This window comes from Bidens hawaiensis, unplaced genomic scaffold (assembly GCF_021521415.1).
Source record: "Bidens hawaiensis isolate Kalapana, Puna unplaced genomic scaffold, B.hawaiensis_p1.1 tig00019456_1, whole genome shotgun sequence".
NCBI lineage: Eukaryota > Viridiplantae > Streptophyta > Magnoliopsida > Asterales > Asteraceae > Bidens > Bidens hawaiensis.
In genome coordinates, this window is record NW_027492958.1 from 178,780 (window position 1) to 198,770 (window position 19,991).

At 38.0% G+C, this 19,991-nt stretch overlaps 1 protein-coding gene across 1 annotated transcript; it reads right to left on the bottom strand.

Annotated features, from left to right (window-relative positions):
- Window positions 1-15,343: 15,343 nt before the first annotated feature.
- LOC143558428 (ATP-citrate synthase beta chain protein 2-like) lies at window positions 15,344-19,713 on the bottom strand. The gene is made up of 16 exons (XM_077047266.1): window positions 19,612-19,713; window positions 19,410-19,512; window positions 19,262-19,327; window positions 19,059-19,182; window positions 18,804-18,938; window positions 17,790-17,850; window positions 17,636-17,712; window positions 17,402-17,557; window positions 17,193-17,321; window positions 16,971-17,103; window positions 16,773-16,900; window positions 16,563-16,668; window positions 16,393-16,469; window positions 15,903-15,973; window positions 15,539-15,820; window positions 15,344-15,444 (listed from the first exon to the last, which is right to left on the bottom strand). The coding sequence occupies exons 1-16, from the start codon at window positions 19,709-19,711 to the stop codon at window positions 15,369-15,371; spliced, it is 1,824 nt and encodes a 607-aa protein (XP_076903381.1). The 5' UTR covers window positions 19,712-19,713; the 3' UTR covers window positions 15,344-15,368.
- Between the last annotated feature and the right edge of the window lie 278 nt (window positions 19,714-19,991).

Below are 19,991 nucleotides of genomic sequence, written 5' to 3' on the forward strand. Positions count from 1 at the left end.
TAAAAAATAAATAGAGGCAAACTTTGTTTCCCCAAATTTACAAAAGAAATCACTACATTTCTTTCACCACCCTATAATTTACACTCACAACCATTCAAAACTTCACCCTATAATTTACCAATTCCCCTCACATAATTATGGGGGGTGGGTTAAGAATGCTCTAATAGTTGTTAAATAAATAGAATGTATAAAATACATATATGATGGTTAAAAAAGACACGAACTTGGAAATCCCAACAGATATTTTTTTAACAAACTAACAAGCAAACTTAACGGGCAATGGACTAGGTATGAGACATAGTTTTATAACCGGGTATGAGAATGAGATGATCAATACCTAGTTCGAACCCGACCCGTTGCTATGTCTCTCCCCCCCCCCCCCCCCCACCACCACCCACACCACACACACACACCACCCACCACTTTATGGTCTTAGCTTCTGTATTAAGTTTTACCCCCAGTTTTAGGTTTTGGTTAAACGAATTATAAAATTCACTTTCATATATTTTGTTTACAACTATGTATTTTAAATTTCTCTTTCTTTCTTTCTTTCTTTTTTTCCCTTTTGTTTATATTTAAAATGAACCACCACAAGTTAGTATGATTCTGTTGAAAATGTGAAGTAGTTATTCTTTCAATGTGTATCCAAATTTGTGATTGTGCTTATATGTGTTTTATGTATTTTGCATGTGGACTTATTTGATGGTTAATGGGAGATAATGGACTTAAATGCAAGTAAGCAGTGTTTGTGGGCTTAAGACTTATGGGCTGAAGTTGGTTATACGCTTAATGGGTTGGATTTAGTTTATGTGTGTTTGCATATGCTAAAAGGAGTTTACAATTTTGATTGTCTTAACACTCTCCTCTAGGATAAGCTTGGTGCCGACCGATACCGACCCCAAAATTCACAAAAACTGGGTATTGGTATCGGTGCCAAAAAATGCCTGGTTCTGTTACGATACAACAGGAAAAAATTTCAGTAAATACAGGCAGTGCCGGCTCAACTTGTGAAGATGGTAAAGCAAAATTTTTAGGCCTCCATATTTTGAAGGCCCCATTTTTTAAAATATTCTATAGCTTATTTTCAGTATTTGTTAATGTTTTGTAAAGAGAAAAGAGGAAAATTTTGAAACAAAAGTGAAAATTTCTGGTTTTGCACTTCTGCTCTGCTTTTGTTGTTGGTGACTGTTGGAGTCTTTAAGAAAGATATAGTTGCTAGCAAAAATGTAATTGGTAATAGCAATGTAATTGTTTACAAATAAAGAATGGCTACATGTTTATCCAAAAATGACAATTTTTCTTTTGTTTACTTTTTACATTTCAAATATAAAGTTTAAACTATGTATGTAATTTGAATTTAAAGTGTTTTTTTCTTAAATTAAGTGTTACAAAAGTTTATCTATATTTAGAATAAAGAAAAATATTTGAAATCATGTAATAAAATACATATTAAAATATAGAAAAACTTGGATAAAATAGTATGTTTAAAGTTATATGAATATCCTATAAAATAATATGTTAAATGTTTATCCAATTTACATGTTACAAGCCATTTCATAAAACTAAATATGTTAATGAAAATTATAAAAATAAAATATCAGTATAGTATATCACTGAGTCATTTAATTATATTAATTATGAATATTTTAAATTAACATTTAACATTTCTTTTATATTTCGACAATGAGTTACAAAAATAGGCCTCAAATTTGTTGTAAAGCTTTAGGCCTCTCAAAATGTTGAGCCGGCCCTGAATACAGGTAATATACGTCTTTGATTACGTATTATAGTGTCTTTATTTACCACTTGTGACATATTCTCTTATGTTTCCACCATCAATTTCACATTTTGTTAAATCCTAAGCATTCTGCCAACCTTAACAGACATAAAACAAATTTGAATAAAAAATTTCATATTTAAATGAGCTAACGAGCGAGCCAATTTCAGAAGAGCTTGAAGCTATAAGACACAGGCTATTTAAGCAATCATGATTACAAAGTATTATACATAAAATATAATAGCAAAATTGAAATCTTAATAATAAGTTTTAAAGTTGAATACAATAACAATTATAGTAAAGTTATATGCATTTGATATTTATAAATGCTGGTAAAAAAATTTAATATTAATATAGACGTGTTTTATTGATGCAATCTTCCCGCGGGTGTAGAGAACAATCACTTGGTGTAAAGCACATCTTCCCACGGGTGCCTGTAAAGCGGCTGCTTCAGCCGCTTCTGGTCAAACGAATGCCTCCATATTTCAAACATCAAAACAATCAACATCAGTCAGACAATACATAAATTTTAGACGTCTTCAGTGTACAAATACGAATAAAATTGTTGGAAATTTTTGGACAAATAATATTTATTAGTATTTGTTACTAACAAATAAATTATTAATATGCCCAAAGAGGAGAGATGAATATGATACCGATACTATAAAGTGTATAGTTGAGAACTTGAATATTGGTAAAAAGGGAAATGGGTTTGTCCCACTTTGGTAGAACGCTTGAGAGTCGCCTTAGTATTTTGGTGGTTGGATCGGGTACTACGCCAAGCAACGGCCCAAGGTTTTTAGATGCCTCAAGCTAATTATCAAGTTGGAGGCCTTTTTTCAAACGTTTTTAATATAAACACTCCTCCTTTATCCGGGCTTGGGACCGGCAATAATAAACCAAAACGTTTATAGCTGGCGGAGTTAATTTTTTTTGTTTTACTTATATCGTGTCAGTAAAAAACAACGTTTACATGAAAATTATTTTTCTAGCTTTATTAGATGCAAATTGTTTAATGAAATAATCATAGCAACGGTTACAAGAATAGTTAACACAATTTTATAGGCAATATAAACATTCGAAAAAGAATCAAAGTTTTTAATATAATATATATATATATTAATAAGTGTGTCGGATTCTATATAAGTCAGGGCACATTCGAAATATACAATTGGGCAAACATTCAATTACGGCAGATTATAAATTGCCAAACTATTATACAAATAAGAACATGAAGTGATAAATATAATAAAATAACCTCAAATTGGCAGATTATAATAGCAATATAGTGAATTCATTTGAAGTCTAGAAGCAAAAATCAAAATCAACAGACTAAAACTCAGGCATACTTACTGTAGGTTCCCAGCCGGATCTACACGGAATATCTCGTTCTACGTAGGTGCGGAATCCCTACGTAAGACGTTACGAGCGTAGAAGACGATATACGTTAACACGATCGAACACACGTTACAATAAACAAATACTCGTTGTATTGCAACTGGAAACACGTGATATCAATGATCACCGATTACACAACACGTTAACTGACTCGTACTATCAAAAATCACGTTCTAAGCCGTAACCTAGCCATATATAAACACGACAACTTCGCCTGGCATGTTCAGGCGAAGTTGTCCCTAACTTCGCTTAGTTCATAAGTTCGCCTGTATCAGCGAACTTGTGAGCTAACTTCGCTTACATCCAAATACAAATCTAACAAACTCGATTACAGACACTTGACACTGAACTACTGACATCATGTACCAACAGACTCCCCCTTGGCAGTAGCTTCATATCTCTATCTTCAAGCACGTGTCTCGTAATCTTCAACAATCTTGTATCTCTATCTTTAAGCATGAACTCCTTCGCGTACACAAACCGAAACAACTCTTTGATATTTCCTCGCTTCGTCTTTCCAAGCAGGAATATAAAATATTTTCTTCTCATTCAGCACCTGCAGATCAGCTTGAGACAAGTTCACTAGATGCTTCGGATCATACACTCTCAGCAGCTCTTGTTCATCTTCATCCTCCATTACTGCCTCAGCTGTTTCACAATCTACATACCACCACTTCAGGTCTTTGAGCACATCCTTGGGCATTTGTTTCATCGGCACTTCTTTAAGACACCGGATCGGCTTATACTTCATAATCATCCGAGGCTTGCCATCTGCTCTCATCCCTCTATCTTTGTCTTCAATAAGTTTTCCCTTCTGTGGTTTCAACAGCTCGAACTTCTTTTCCTTTATACTTTCTTTCCAAACAATCTTTCCAATGACTCTAGCCATATTATCATCACTTCTGTTTATCAACCCCAATCTGGCTAAGTCCTTCACTTCACATTCTGGCAATGTATTCAATGATCTTAACAGCCTTTTGAAGTACTGAACACCGTCATACCTTTTAATCACAAAGAGCCTCAACTGCTCATCATATATCCAGCATATAATTCCCTTCTTCGATTCAGCATAACCTCTAATATTGTAATTCTTCTTGAACATAGTAGGGATCGCCGGTTTCTTCGTTTTTACAAACCACTGAGCATAGCCTTCTTTCCATCTTGGCTGCTCTTCCCATTCCGTCTCATCACTTCCCATACCTTGACTCATATCTGCCTTATCAGCATTCGGAATCTCATGCTCAACATTTTCTTCTACAATCTCTCCCTCTTCAATCTCATTATCAATAACAATCTCTGCACCAATCTTCTCTATCTCTTCAACTGGTAATACATCATCATCACCTATAAACTCATCATCCATCTCCTCAACATCCACGACCACCACCTCATCACCTGTACCATCAGCCGCACTTGTTGACTCCCCTTGAGATGTGGAAGTCCCAAGAGCTTGTTTAGTTCTTGGAAACTCTCCACCTGCACCTTTCGATGCATTGGGATCATCGTCTCGATCATTTCGCTTCTTAGTCTTCAGCTCATCGCCTTTACAGCTCGTCTCCCCCTGAGATGCCAAGAACACCTTCAAAGCATCAATGATTTTGCCATGTTCGATCAGCAGGGACGACTGTATCTGATTCTCTGAAACGAGGCGCTGAATAGCATGGGTCTGGATAAGATTCACCCTTGATTGTTCTGCCACGACCCGTTCAAGTGCTGCTATTCGTTCTGAGTCTGATAAGGTTGCATCGAAATCAAATCTCAGATGTGATATATCTTGAGTGTACTGAGGAGGGATTTCCATTGTAACCGGGACCTCAGAAGTAGGCGTAAACGTAACCACAGGTGGTATCGTTACTGACAACCCTGCAGTTGCTACAACCGTCGACTCTATAAATCTTGCCACGACCTCCGTTGGAGTAAGAGTTGGAGGTGGCAAGGATACAATCTCCGGAGTCGATAGCTGGAATGAAGTGGGTGGGAGGCCAAATGAGGATGAGGTAGCCACCACGGGAACATCCGTGGCGCTTGGCCTTATAACAGGTAATGATGAAGGAACTATTGTCATACCGGACAGTGCGGGTGGAGTGAAACGTACCACCCTTGAGCTCTCACCAGCTCCCGATCCTTCACCTGTCCCTTCTTGATCTTCGAATCAACTGATGTACTTCTTCCTCAAAATCTGACTCGCTGTCATCATCAGTACTCTTTCTTTTCCCTTGAACCCTTTCTTGTGTAACTAAGATGCGTCTAGCCTCAGCCACTTCATCATCTGACGAATCTGAGTCAGCCACCGTCGTAGCTGCCCTAGTAAACATTCACACTAGAAGCTCGTGCTACCGGGACTTGTACATTCTCCTCAGGGTCAACACGATCCATATCAAAGAAGCCTTGACCACCAAATGCTTCATCAAGGTCTACAGCCTCCTCCGGTGACACAACAGGAGCAGCAGAAATAGCTTGAGGTGCTCCAGCCTGTTGTGGTTGAGGATCCCGAAACTCGTCCCCAATAGCTGGCACATACTCCGGGTTGATCAGGTACCCAAATAAAGGAGTATGTCGAGGACGGAGCTCAGGTTTGCTCCTCGCACTGGATGATCTGCACTGAGTAAAGATCCGCTTGCTCACACTTTCTACATATCTGATTGGGCGGCGCTGAGGTAGCGTTGGAGCAACATGATTCAAGATCATCTGAAGGAATCTTGGATACATGATAAATCTCTCACGCGCCACCGCTCTTCTTTGTCGATCTATCTCGTAAAAGACCATCTGACTAAAGCTGTAACGTTTATTGTAAGTCAGAGCAGTCATCGCCGACTGCATGGTCGCGCCCATCCCATTAGTACCAGCCTTTCTCCCTGACATGCACACGATCATCACATGCATGAGAAAGCGCCACTGGTCTAGCAAGAACCCCTTCCTTCTCTGAGTATCCCCCAAGGGACCAGAGTATCCCATTCTCAAAAACGCTCCATCTCGGAAAGGAGCTACAAAGTCTGTCGGGTCGTCTCTCGTTACATCTCCAAACCGCAAAGCCGCCCGGATCTGTTCAGATGAGAACTGAACAATCTGATTATTGACCGTTGCACGCATGACCGGGGGCTCGACTCGACAGTCATACTCCACCGTCTGCCAAAAATCCTCTATGTTTGGCAAAGAGATAGGCAGGGTGGTAGTAATTGCGTGAAAGATACGCGAGCGAAGGAGAAACGTGATGATCTCGCGGAAATCATCAACTCCGCTCGCATCCGGGTCTAATGTTATGTAAATGTTGTGACCCGGGAAAAACTGTCGCTGGTTGTCTCCTCCATCATCACCACCTGCGCCGCCTGCTCCAGATACAACAGCCATTTCTGCAACAAACAGACTAAGTTAGATAAACGTCAAGGCAAATCACAAGTTCGCCTGTTACCATGAGCGAAGTTGTGATTTATTCTGTATAGGCGAAGTTAGAAGTGGGGCGAAGTTGGGAACAACTTCGCCTCAAGTTGAACTTCGTCTGATAAATGTTAAGTAAAAATGGGCCAGGCGAAGTTAATGAGAACTTCGCCTAACCACAACTTCGCCTCATAAACTGTTACATAATTAATTGTCAGGCGAAGTTAAACCTCAGGCGAAGTTACGGATAACTTCGCCTAAACTGTAACTTCGCCGAATATGAATCGGCAACAGTTAAGGTTTTGAAACAAAACTGATTTGATGAATTCGGTTAAATTGGAGATTGCGGATCCCGTAAAACATGTTTCTATGACGATCTAGACGTACAAGTTGATTACGACCACGTGAAATTAAGTTTGAAAATCGGTTATTTAGTTTTTGAATAAACGGGGTCGAGATTCGGGTCGAAACGACCGATGATTAAAGTCAATAACATTGATTATACGATACTATAACCCCACACACCTTTAATCGGACTTGTAATCGAGAAAAGTTAAACACAGATGAACCGATAGATAAGTTCGCCTAGGGTTACGGAAGATAAGTTCGCTGGGTTTTGAAAATAATAACCAGTTTGACCTTAAAAATCCTTTATATAGGGTTAGATATACAGGCGAAGTTATCGATAAGTTCGCCTATATATTAAACTTTACAAAACAAACCTCTATAATTTGAACAATTTGCAATTAAGGTTTAAAATATCCTTTAAAGAGTTAAATGATACGATCAAGATCAAGTAACCAGGTATAAAATCATACAACTACATAAGTAGAAAAACTTTTAAAAATAAAGTACACGGGATCAAATTTCAGTCTCGACGGGGACAACCATGTTTTAGAAAAGATCCGAACAGGAATCATACTAATTACGTGACTGTCACACAGATCCGTGTTCAGCTGTATTATGACATAAAGAAACAGGTTGTAGGCAGGTATATAACTTAAAATGGTCTTCATCGTTTCTGTGATACGGGTTATGTTCAATTAAGCTCAAAACTTAAATGGGCAACAACTCAGAGATTATGATGCCTCCTATCTATTCTTAAAGCGTATTTGGCTTTCCCCAAGTCACCCCGAGTTGACCTCGACCCGTAGTGTCTGATTAAATAGTAAGTACTCTTCGATCTTTAGACTCTTCTTCCCGTTCTTTTTCTTACATCTTGATTGAGAATTATTAACATTATGAACTCTAGAATATCTCAATAACACACACATTTTTTTTTACACAACTTCAGAGTAGTAAACAACTGCAAGTCCCGAATCTGGATCACTGCAGTTTCTTGACACACTATCTTCACGGGAATCAGAACACTCACGGGCTCGTGTATGACTGGGTAATCGCTTTTCTGCCTATCATTTGGAAAGATATGTGCGGAGACATACACAACTCTTAAGGAGTTTCCACGTAAAATCGAGTAGATTTAGTTAGTATCACTTCTACTTTTACGCACCATAAAAAGCTACCATGACATACAATGACTGTTCTAATGTCTTTTAGGCCTAATAACTTCACTAGTTAAGCACACAGAATCAGTATATCTATCACTTTCCAAGGTTGGATCAATATTCTGTTAAACATAGTAACGGAACTTCTTACGAAGTAGTAGACTTGAAAAATAATTTCATCTCCCGAAAAATTTTAACTTTAATCGCCCCGATCAAATTGAAGTTTTCAGGTAAACGGCTATCCTGAAGATCCAATGGATCAGCTGGACCGACCACATACAAGTATGTGTCCTTCTAACTAAGTATGATCGACTAATTTTCAGCGAAAGAATAAAAACACATCATAAACCGCCCCGGTCACTTTCAGTTATCTGGTTAATGGCTATCCTCATATTCTACAAGTAGAAATGAGGACCAAACATATCCGAAAATATGTCCTTCAAACTGAGGCAACCGACATAATTCTAAGCGATAGTGACGTTTTTTATTTTATTTATTTTTTTTAAAAAAACAAAAACAAAAAACACGGTTACTCGGGATTGATCATCCCATTCAGCTCAACAATGTTTTGAAAACGAGTTTTGTCAAACGCTTTAGTAAACAAGTCAGCGAAATTATCTAACGTATCAACCTTTTCGAGCACAATCAGTTTCTTCTCAGCACAATCCCGTAAAAAATGATGACGGATGTCAATATGTTTAGTTTTGCTATGCTTTACGGGATTGTTAGTTACTGAGATAGCAACAGTGTTATCAATGCAAATAGGAGTATGAGTGAAATTCAGACCATAATCGCGCAATTGTTGTTGAATCCAAAGAACCTGGGAGCAGCAGTTAGATGCTGCCATGTATTCTGCTTCACAGGTTGAAATGGCGACTGAGGTCTACTTCTTGCATTGCCATGACACTAATCTGCCACCAAGAAACTGACATCCACCTGTTGTTGACTTCCGACTCTGATTGCACCCTCCATAATCAGAATCCGTGTAGGCGACCAACTCCAAGTCTCCTCCTTTCGTGTACCACAACCCCAGCTTAGGCTTGCCTTTGAGATATCGCAATATTCTCTTCACACCCTTCAAATGAGATTCTTTTGGGTTTGCCTGAAAGCGTGCACAAAGACAAACTGCAAACATAATATCAGGTCTAGAAGCAGTTAAGTACATTAAAGAACCTATTATTGCCCGATATTGGGTTGGGTCCACGTCTGCATCACTGTCTGAGTCAGCACCCAATTTATGGTTGACGCAGACTGGAGTATCAAATGGAGTGCTGTCCTCCATCTTGAAGCGTTTGAGAACGTCTTGGACATACTTCGTCTGATGAATGAACATCCCATCTTTCTTCTGATCAACCTGCAGTCCTAAAAAGAAAGTTAGTTCACCCATAGCACTCATTTCAAATCTCTTTTTCATGACGGCCTCAAATTCCTGACACATGGCGACTTTTGATGCAGCAAAGATGATGTCGTCCACGTAGACTTGCACCAGAAGAAAGTCGCTTCCTTTTCTCTTAAAGAACAGTGTGCTATCAATCTTTCCCCTTTCAAACTCATTCTCAAGCAAGTAATCAGATAGTGTTGAGTACCAGGCACGAGGAGCCTGATGTAGCCCATATAGCGCTTTACTTAGCTTGTACACATGATCGGGAAAGTCTGGGTCAGGAAATCCCGGAGGTTGCTCAACGTACACTACCTCATCAACTTTACCGTTAAGGAACGCACTCTTCACGTCTAACTGAAATACCTTCATCTCCTTATGTGCTGCAAATGCCAAAAACAGTCGAATGACTTCCAATTTCGCCACAGGAGCAAACACCTCATTGTAGTCGATCCCCTCTTGCTGATTAAAACCTTTAACAACCAGCCTCGCCTTGTTCCTGATAATTATTCCTTTCTCATCTCTCTTGCATTTGAAAACCCATTTTGTGTCAATCGCATGCACATCCTTTGGTTTTGTAACCAAATTCCATACTTCCATCTTCTTGAACTGGGCTAACTCTTCTTGCATGGCTTCGACCCACGAGTTGTCCTTGAGAGCCATTTGATAGTTCTTTGGTTCAATCTGGCTGATGAAGCAGGTGTACAAGCATTCGTTGATTATGCCCGTATCTTTAATGCTTGTGTAAACACAGGTGTGCTCATTCAAGCTTTGTCTTGTTTGTACACCGTCGGACAGATCACCTATCACGTTCTCCAAAGGGTGATTTTTGTGAACTCTCGTAGTCGGAACCGAACTGACTTGCAGATTATCTTCCAGGTTCAAAGATAGCTCATCAATGGGTGATTATTGTTGAGAGTGAAACGGATTGAAGAATTCTTCTTCTGTAGAGGCAGCAGGGGTATCGACAGCATTTGACGAGGAAGGCTGACATTCATCGTACAGCGGTCTTTGCACAGCATTTTCTTCCTCATCATAAAGCATCTTCGTAGCAATTCTCTCATCAACTTCTGCACAATCCAAGTAAGGCATGTTAAAAGATTTAAAAAGCCTATCATAGTCGAAAACCCCAGCGGGTCCCGTGCTTGGTTTTGGTGATTTGTAACTTGTGATATCAGTGTTACACACCACCTCAACCTTGCTGGTCGATGTATTAAAGACTCTTCTGTTGGGAGTCCCAACAACATATCCGACTAAAATACCTTCGTCGGCTATTTCACCAAATTTAGAATTTGTCTTTAATATCAAACACGGGGACCCAAATGGTTCGAGACCACTCAAGTTGGGCTTTCTCCCATGCAAAAGTTCATAACATGTTTTATTCAATCTTTTAACAGTTAACACTCTATTAAGGATATAACAGGCTGTTGCAACAGCTTCAGCCCAGAACACCACAGGAAGTTTCGAATCAGCCAGCATGGTTCTGGCTCCTTCAATTAACGTTCTGTTCTTCCTCTCAGCCACTCCATTTTGTTGCGGGGTATAAGGCGCGCTGTACTGGTGTTCTATCCCTTTTTGTAAGCAGAAGATCTCCATCTGATAGTTTTTGAACTCTGTCCCATTGTCACTCCTAATGTATTTCACTCTTTTCCCCATAATATTCTCAACCTTGGTAATCAAATTTATTACCATCTGAACCGTTTCATCCTTTGACTTCAGGAAATATACCCAAGAGTATCGAGAGAAATCATCAGTTATCACCAAGCGGTATGATGTTCCTCCTAGGCTTTTTACATTCACGGGACCGAAGAGATCCATGTGAAGTAGGTCTAGGGTACTGACTATTGAATTGACATTCTTGGTGTGATGGGATTTCTTGTGTTGCTTTCCCTTTTTGCACGACAAGCATTGGTCTTCAAAGTTGAAATTCTTCAAGGGAACTCCAAGAACCAGCCCATTCTTGACAATGTAGTTCATTTTTTGAAGATGAATATGCCCCATTCTCCTATGCCATAACTCGGACTCCGATTCAGTTGCTTTTGACAGAAGACACGATTCTTCTGTTGCCAGCTCAGTCGACCTCATGTCCATAATATACGTATTCTTTTCTCTTGGAGCCTTCATTACAATCCAATCCTCTGGTATCTTGAAACCAGGATACAGCACGATCGCCTCATTCTTGGTAAAGTGCACGGTGTAATCTTTGTCACAGATCTGCGATACACTCAGCAGATTATGCTTCAGTTCTTCAACGAAATTCACTTTCTCTAAAGTCATTTTTCCATTAGTCACCGTCCCAATTCCTGTAATCCTTCCACCGTTCTCTCCAGCAAAACTCACTCTTCCTCCTTGAACAGGTTTCCAATCGTGTAACAAATTCTTGTTACCCGTCATGTGCCGGGAACAGCCGCTATCCACAACCCACAGATTGTTTGCAGCCCTGTTCAACTGTTCCTGCACGATTAAAGCAGTGGATTAAAATCTGGGGGCCCAAGACCTATTGGTCTTGGGTCGATACATCCCGTACTTTGGCTGTCCAAAGTTAGTATCAGAATAATTTCTGTAAGTCCTAAAAGGATACCTTCTTGTAGATTGACTATGAGGCCATCCAAACCTTCGTGAATTAAATGAATTATTACTTATGGTTTGGTTGTTAGCAGTGAAAAACTGAGATCGATTTCTTTGAAAACCTGGATTAGTCCAATGTCTGAACTTTGATGAGTTTTCATTTTTACCATTATTGTATTTACCGTTAGATCTATTCTCAGTTTTTGAAGGCCTCAGACCTCTGAATCTCTGCTTCAGAGGGCAATCAGCAATCAGGTGTCCTGTTTGATTGCATCTAAAACAACTTATGTGTTCAACTTTCTTCTCAATAGTTGTTTTAGATGTTGAGGCTGCATCACTGCCCGTTTGTCTCACATATGGTGGGACATACGGGTTTAGTGGAGAATTCTTTTCATTTGTTTTATGTTTCTCTCCACTTTTTGGTAACACTGCATCTTCTTTTGTCTCACTCGACTTGGATGTCTTGTCCGAATTTGATGTGACTGGACTAGGTACAGAAATCTTAACACTCGAAACAGGCTTACTTGTTTCGCCTTTACTAACTTCTGGTTCTTTAATAGTAACCTTAACCGGAACTGTCTGACCAAAATCAACATCAACAGATTTCTGATTACTAGGATCATAAGTGTAATTATGATTGTAAGGTGGTGGAACTTCTTGATATCCAATTCCTCCCCTTTTAACTGGGGAACCTTGATCACTAACGAGGTGATCAAGTATAGCAGAGGAATTTCTGAATTGCTCAAGTTTTCTGTTAAGTTCCACCACTTTCACCTGGTGATCAGCTATCTGTTTATCCCTTTCAGCTATTAGTTTGGTTTTCTCTTCTAACACTTCATAACTAAGATCAATTACTTGTATTTTCTCAGCTAGATTGGCTTTAAGACTTCTGATATCTTTCTCACTAGCTTTTATTTTTACTTTGTAACTATTTTCTCTAGCTTTAGTGAAATGATGATCTTCTTTTAATGTTTTGGGCGCGACACAATGTGTGACAAGTGTCCCATGACTCACCCCTACATACGACATGTGTCGAATGCATGTTAACAAGTGTCGTGTGCATGATTATGGGCGCGACACGTGTCATGCTGAGTCATTGTTACATTACTATATATAGCAAGTGTCGTGCATCACTTGGATACACCGTTTTTTCGGATCAGTCACATCACGTATACACACTCGACGGGACCATACAACCCCCAGTTCGTGTTCTCAATTCCAACTCTCTTTCTCTCGATCCCGATCTCTCGTTACAAATACAGTTGGGTGCTAGGGTAATCCCGACAGTACATACTGCTTCGGCTGTTGTACCCTGGGAAACAAACGGGCTTTCAGTGGTAGCCCAAAATCTGTTTTAAGGGACCTCTGTTTAACAGAAATCTTCAGCCATAACTGAGAACCACAATTTGTTCAGTTTTACAGCTAGAAAGGTATAGATGGGTTTCAGGGGATCAAGATGGGTTCACCAAGCGAAGGGGGGATACAAGAAGACATGACTCGAAGGTGGCGCTTGGGTCTCGGACAACACATGCTAGATGATGTGAGCGCGGTCCTAGTCCAACGCGATTCTGGTCCGACTCTAACTCTTTGAAGGATGCTCAAGAACTGGCTATTGGAGCATAAGTTAAGGTCCTCGGTATGAATCAATATTTGTATACATGTTATAATTCGTATCATTCTCGTTTAGATTTGTATACGGTATATGTACTACAAATTCCCAAATTATATAAAGAGACTATTTATTTGTTTTATTAATATTATTTAATAAAATTGTGACCCACGTCTTACAAAACTAACCCGATAAGCCCAATGGAACGGGCGAAAACAAAAAGCCCGTTAAGGTAACCTATCTCAACAATCTCATCAATTTCTTGTTTGGTAAACATTCCACTGCCTCCAAAAGATCCAAAAACAGGGTTCCAGTTGCATCATCAACATTCATCACTAAATTGTATTGTCTTTGAAGGCATGAAAAAGAAGGTGAATGATGAAGGAAAAACTAAGGTAACTCTGATGTAGCAATAAAAAATGGTTAAGAGTGACATAATTTTTGTTTTTTTATAGTTATTATATAAAAATTGGCAAGGAAGTAAAGACTATGATGCACATGTCATCCAAGTGACTAATCACCCAATCATACAAGTAAAAAGGCACTCACTTTGGTTAAAAGTTAATGCTATATACTTTTAACTAAAAAAAGGTTTAGTGCTATCAGGTTAGATATGTTTTGTTATTACTCTTTGTATGAATAGTATTCGGCGTGTACGGCCCCTCAACACGGTTTAGTGTTTACAACTTACAATAAACAAATGGGTTAACCACAACGAACGCTTAAAGTTACAAAATGACTTCTAATGAAACTACAGCATAACCCCACCCACCCCACCCACATGTATATTTTACCATACTTATTATATAAATCCTATATTAATCCATATCTTTTTTCAATACTTTGTTTCAACCACATTGTGACAAGTGTCTCGCTGCTCATAACTTTTTTTTCTTATAACTTATAATATAAAATGTTTTATAAAACCTCGAATATGCCGTTATGACGTGTTTTCGATGTAAGTTTTGTTTAAAGTAAAGTTGTAAGTGCTAATGAACAAATCATCAAAAGCTTAGAAGGACAACTCATTTAAGCTCTTTTGTTGAAGAAAAACAATTGGCAGTTTGGCTTTGGCACCCATATAACAAGGACCGAGATAAGTATTTTCACCGAACTCATATCACCGCATCATTCTTGGATCATGCTTATAGCAGTGAAAACAAAATTACACGCGTACATTTCGATATTTTAAATGAAGCCGCCACAACTTTGTACGATTCTCTTTATGCACTTTAATTCACCGCGACGCGTGGGCCTTAGTTACTAGTTTACGTGTATGTGTGTTTGATGTTTCTGTTATCATTTTTACATCTTTTTAAAGTCTGAGCTGCATCCTGTTGGTAAGCAAATCAACGACTCAACGAGCTTGAGGTGATGGGCTGGAGTGTTGGGCTTAGGATGAGGTATTGGGCTCATCGGTGGGCCTAAAACTAACATAAATTAAGCAAGCTTACAAAATTTCAAAAAAATCATATTTAAACGAGATAACTAGCGAATCAACCGTGCTAATTTCAAACGAGTTTCAAGCCACAAACTAGTTAAACGACCCAAATAGTTACGCTTACCAAAATAGTTTCGTGATGTAAACCCTGGAAAGGGAAACTCTTGCTCATAAAATTGAAAATTAGTTTCGTAAATCTTACAATGACCAATACAAACAACCATCACAAAAACACTCCAAATGTCATTACAACAGAAAAACTTTAAACATAGCATTTTTTTTAACTCTGAATGATGTGTCTATACCTTTGAAAACAATCACTTGGTGTAAAGAACATCTTCCCACGGATGCCTGTAAAGCGGCTGCTTCAACCGCTTCTGGTCAAACGTATGCCTGCATATTTCAAAACAATCAATTCATCAGTCAAATAGAGTACAACAATAGTAATTTTACACATGTTCAATCTACAAATATGAATAAAACGAACCCGATAAGCCCAATGGAACGGGCCAGCACAAAAAGCCCGTTAAGGTAACCAATGGCAACAATTTCGTCAATTTCTTGTTTGGTGAACATTCCACTACCCACAAGATCCAAAAACAGGGTTCCAATTGCACCATCAACATTCATAACTAAATTGTTTGCTTTTGAAAGAGTGTACTTTTCAACTTCAACTGCGTATTCCATGTATTTTGTTGACGGGAAATGCGTGCGAGCGAATAATTGTAGTAACTCAACTCTCTTATCTCTATTATCACCTCTCTTTATCCTTTTTAATCAAAATCAAATATATATTTAAATCCAGTCCCCAACAAATATTATTATGCATTTGGAGGTAAAAAGTAACAAACCTGTGACCGATTCCCGGTACACGAATACCCTTCTTTTTCATGCCTTCAACAAATTCATATGGTGAAAGTTTCTGCCAATATATTTAGAAAATGCAAATATTTAGTCGTGAGCTTTAATTAAAATAGAGTGAACTACACTTTTTTTCCTTTAGTTAAAGAGACTTTGTCTTTAAACCAAGGAAACAACAGAAATTGTCCTTCATGTTCAAATTTGTTCACACGTTTCGTCCTCTCCATTAACAGGCGATAAATTTATCTGTTAAGTTTGCCCTCATGTACAAGGCATCTCTCATGTACAAGGCACATGACTGGACTTAACAATAACACGCGGTAGTGGAAAGGACGAAACCCGTAAACGAAAATAAACATACAGGACAATTTCAGTTATTTCCTTCGTTTAAGGACAAAACCTAAAACTTGCTATATACCTAAAGGACGAAAAGTCTAATTTACTATTAAAATTATTTTGAAATTAGTTTTCTAAACTCACTTTGTCATATGCATCCTTGAAGTATCGTGCAGCATCATCAATAGCACCACCAAAACGAGGACCAATTGTTAGTAAACCTGTTTCATATACAAAATTATTCAAATAATTCAACTTTTTTAAATCAAATATTCAAATCACATAAGTCTTTAGGAATTTATTTAAAAACTCACCAGAAACTAGACTCGATACGGTATCTTTTCCCGCTCTAGCAGTTACAATTGTGTTGTGGGCACCCGACACACACGGACCGTGGTCAGCACATAACATTACACAAATCTGAGGAATTGTTTAAAATAAAAAAAAGTCAACATTGACCAACCTCAATGAAACTGTTAATTATTAAAGCAACTCAAATTCATAAAATGTCAATGTCGACCAACCTCAATGAATTGTGTGCAATAACGGGGAAGACTACGTTTAAACCACAAAAGAGAAATGACATCACCGACACCCATTCCCTTTTCAACAATTGTGGACATCGGTACCCCTGCATAACACGGCTCTTCACCTGCAAATAAAATTAAATATATTATTTTTAAGAAACATTTAGTAAAGGCATAACTGCAAAACATTCATACCTCTGTCATCAGAAATGGTTGAAATAATATGAGTCGGAGCCCGTACTTTCCCGCTCTTAATTGCTGAGTTAAGATCCTCGGGAATTTGTGGAGGCGTTATTTCCTTAACAGGGGCAATTTTTCCCTCTTCAGCCTATAAAAGCAATAAACAAATTTTAGTACCAAAAGGGTAAAATCAGGAAAATAAAAATAAAAAAAATAGAACCATCAACCAAAACTTACCAATTTCTCAAATGTTTCCTTGATCACATTTTCAAATGCTTCGTATGAAGTGGGGACCACTGCACCGGCTTCTTTAAGTGCTTTGTTTTTAGCTTGTGCAGACTCCATTACACCTCCACTTTTAGCTCCCTGATTGATTGATGGAAATTACCATATTGCCCTTTCGAGTTATAAAAGGTTATAGTAAGATAAAATAAAAATAAGTTTACCGCGTGACCAAATTGGACTTCAGATTTGAAGAGGCGTGCACAGGTTCCACTAACCCAAGCACACACAGGTTTGGTTATTTTTCCCGATTTAAGTGCTTCAACCAACGAATACTCGTCTCGGCCACCGAGTTCTCCGAGAACAACAATCATTTTTATCTGAATCGAAATAATAATTATTATAAAGAGATATTTTAACGTTTTAGTTACTTTTAATGGAGTGTCTAACAAATACACCTGTGGAATGTTATTGAACCGCAAAACATGGTCAGAAAGAGTAGAACCGGGAAAAACGTCTCCTCCAATAGCAATACCTGTGATTTTCAATTTTAAGAGTCTTTTCTTCAGATTTTAGTAGTTTGAAATGAAATATTGTTTATGTTATAAGTACCTTCATAGATTCCATCAGTCACACGTGCAATTGTGTTGTACATCTCGTTAGACATGCCACCCTGTAGTTACAGAAAACACATAATTATTGTCCAAGAAATGTAGGGGGGCTTACAAGCTATTTACTTATGCATGAGTTGATGGGGTCATGCTTATCTTTAATTGGTCAATTGTGTAAAATAATAATTAAAAAAAAGTTAACTAAAAAGGAAATTGGTCAAACACATGAAGCAGGTCGAAAACTCTAGGAGCGTAAATGAGCCAAGCCGAGCCCGAGCTTGACTCATTTAACTTACGAAAGCTAAAGCTAGAGCTCAAGCTCGAGCTCGAGCTCGGTTCATGAGTAGTTTTTCAAGATCGAGATCGGCTCGTTTTGAGCTATAGTTCTAAAGCTTGAGCGCGGTTCATGAGTAGTTTTTAAAGTTCGAGATCGACTCATTTATAATTTTTTACAAATTTAAATATAATTTATTTATTAACTTTTACATGTGATGTTCTACATAATATACATTATAAATTTTTATCATAATTTTCTATATAATATACACTATTAATTTATCTAATATAATAAATAAAAGTTCTAAAAATAATAGACTCGTTTGGGCTTGCGAGCAAGCTCGAGCTTGATACGTGAAGCTTGGGCTCGATGCTTGTCTATTAAAACAAGCTTATTTTAGGCCGGGCTGGGGCTCAAGCTTTTAGCGAGCTGATCTTAAGTAGCTCACAAGAAGTTTGGCTTGTTTACACCCCTAGAAAACTCTACAAAGTGTATTTTTAATTTTTTATATGCATGAAAGTACTTAGATAACCTTATTTAAAATATTGATAGAAGAAAACTTTCTTATCATCTGTGACACTATCTATTCACAAAAAGATTGTAAAATGTATGGCGAAAAAACACTGTTTCGGATCAACACAACCAGTAAAAAGTACCCAGTTTGACTCGTCACCCAACCCACCAATTATGCCACGCCCACCACCAGTCAACAAAATAATATCAAGCATGATTACTCACAGATTTGGATACAAATCCAACAGATCCGGGCCTGTACAATTTGCATTGTATAATATTATCAATTGTTCCAGCGGTGTCACCAATCTTGAAAGCTCCAGCTTGAATCCCACCAACCGTTGCGGGCCCAATAACAACCTGCAACCACAATCACTACCTAACTTAAACACATACATGTGCAGACTACAACATGCCAATTAATGACCTCCTAACAACCCTGGCCCGTGCTCAAACTTAACCAACAATTGAAATCCGAACCTTATTGTTCAACCGTGCATAAGAAATTAACTCTTTAGTGTCTAACTCGGGAACACCCTCAGCTATAATAGCGACAACTCTAATTGTAGGTTGTTTTAGAGCAAGTTTTGATGAAGCAGCCGCACTGTATACATTTCCAAATATCAATAATCGTAAATTATCATAATAAAAGAATTAAAGCTTTATAATAACTTAAAACGAACCTTCTAAATGATGCGAAGTTTATGAATACATCAGCAGTAGGGTGCGCAGCACAAGCTGATTCAATGCTGCAGTACAGATGTAAAATGTAAAATAGTTTGTTATTAACTATTATGTTATCACAATCAGAAATATATATGTAAAACATACGTTGAATGTACTGGTATGGCGATTTCTTCTTGGCCAAAGAATAATTTCTGGAATCCCTCGGCACCGGGGTTGATAATTCCTGCAACTGAAGGCGTTTCCCGCCCTTAAAACAATAATACAAAAAGTTTATGTGACATTAGTTAACTGATAAATATTTAAAGTTGAATAAAAATGAATGGTTAGTTAGGTAAATGTGACACACCACAAAGGAAGTCAAAATCAAGCATGCGTTGAATCGGTAACTGCTTATAGTTATAGAACAACGCTTGTGTGGTACGGGAGAATATTTGTCCGGTCGCCATCGTACTCCCTGAAGTATAACTAATGTAAATCAAATATTTTCCACATCGAAAATTATAAAGATATAACAGAAATAAACCAGCATATGAACTTAAGTATCACAAAAAAAGGAAATCTTGCCGTTAAAGAAAATCTAAAAATGGATATTAGTGTCATTGTTAACAAACTTCATAACATAAGACATAAATATTTGTATAAAAATTAATTCAAACCAAAAAATAAATCAAAGCATTAGATGAATTAGATATAAATACAACATTATTATAACATAACAACAAATCA

Bases quoted from the DNA above. Each gene is read 5' to 3' on its own strand.
- LOC143558428 (XM_077047266.1), bottom strand. From the start codon at position 19,711: ATGGCGACCGGACAAATATTCTCCCGTACCACACAAGCGTTGTTCTAT. The intron at 17,104-17,192 runs GTAAGTTTTGGT...TTGCTTTTATAG, and splicing joins AGGAAACATTTGAGAAATTG to GCTGAAGAGGGAAAAATTGC. The intron at 15,974-16,392 runs GTGAGTTTAGAA...ATATATTGGCAG, and splicing joins TCAAGGATGCATATGACAAA to AAACTTTCACCATATGAATT.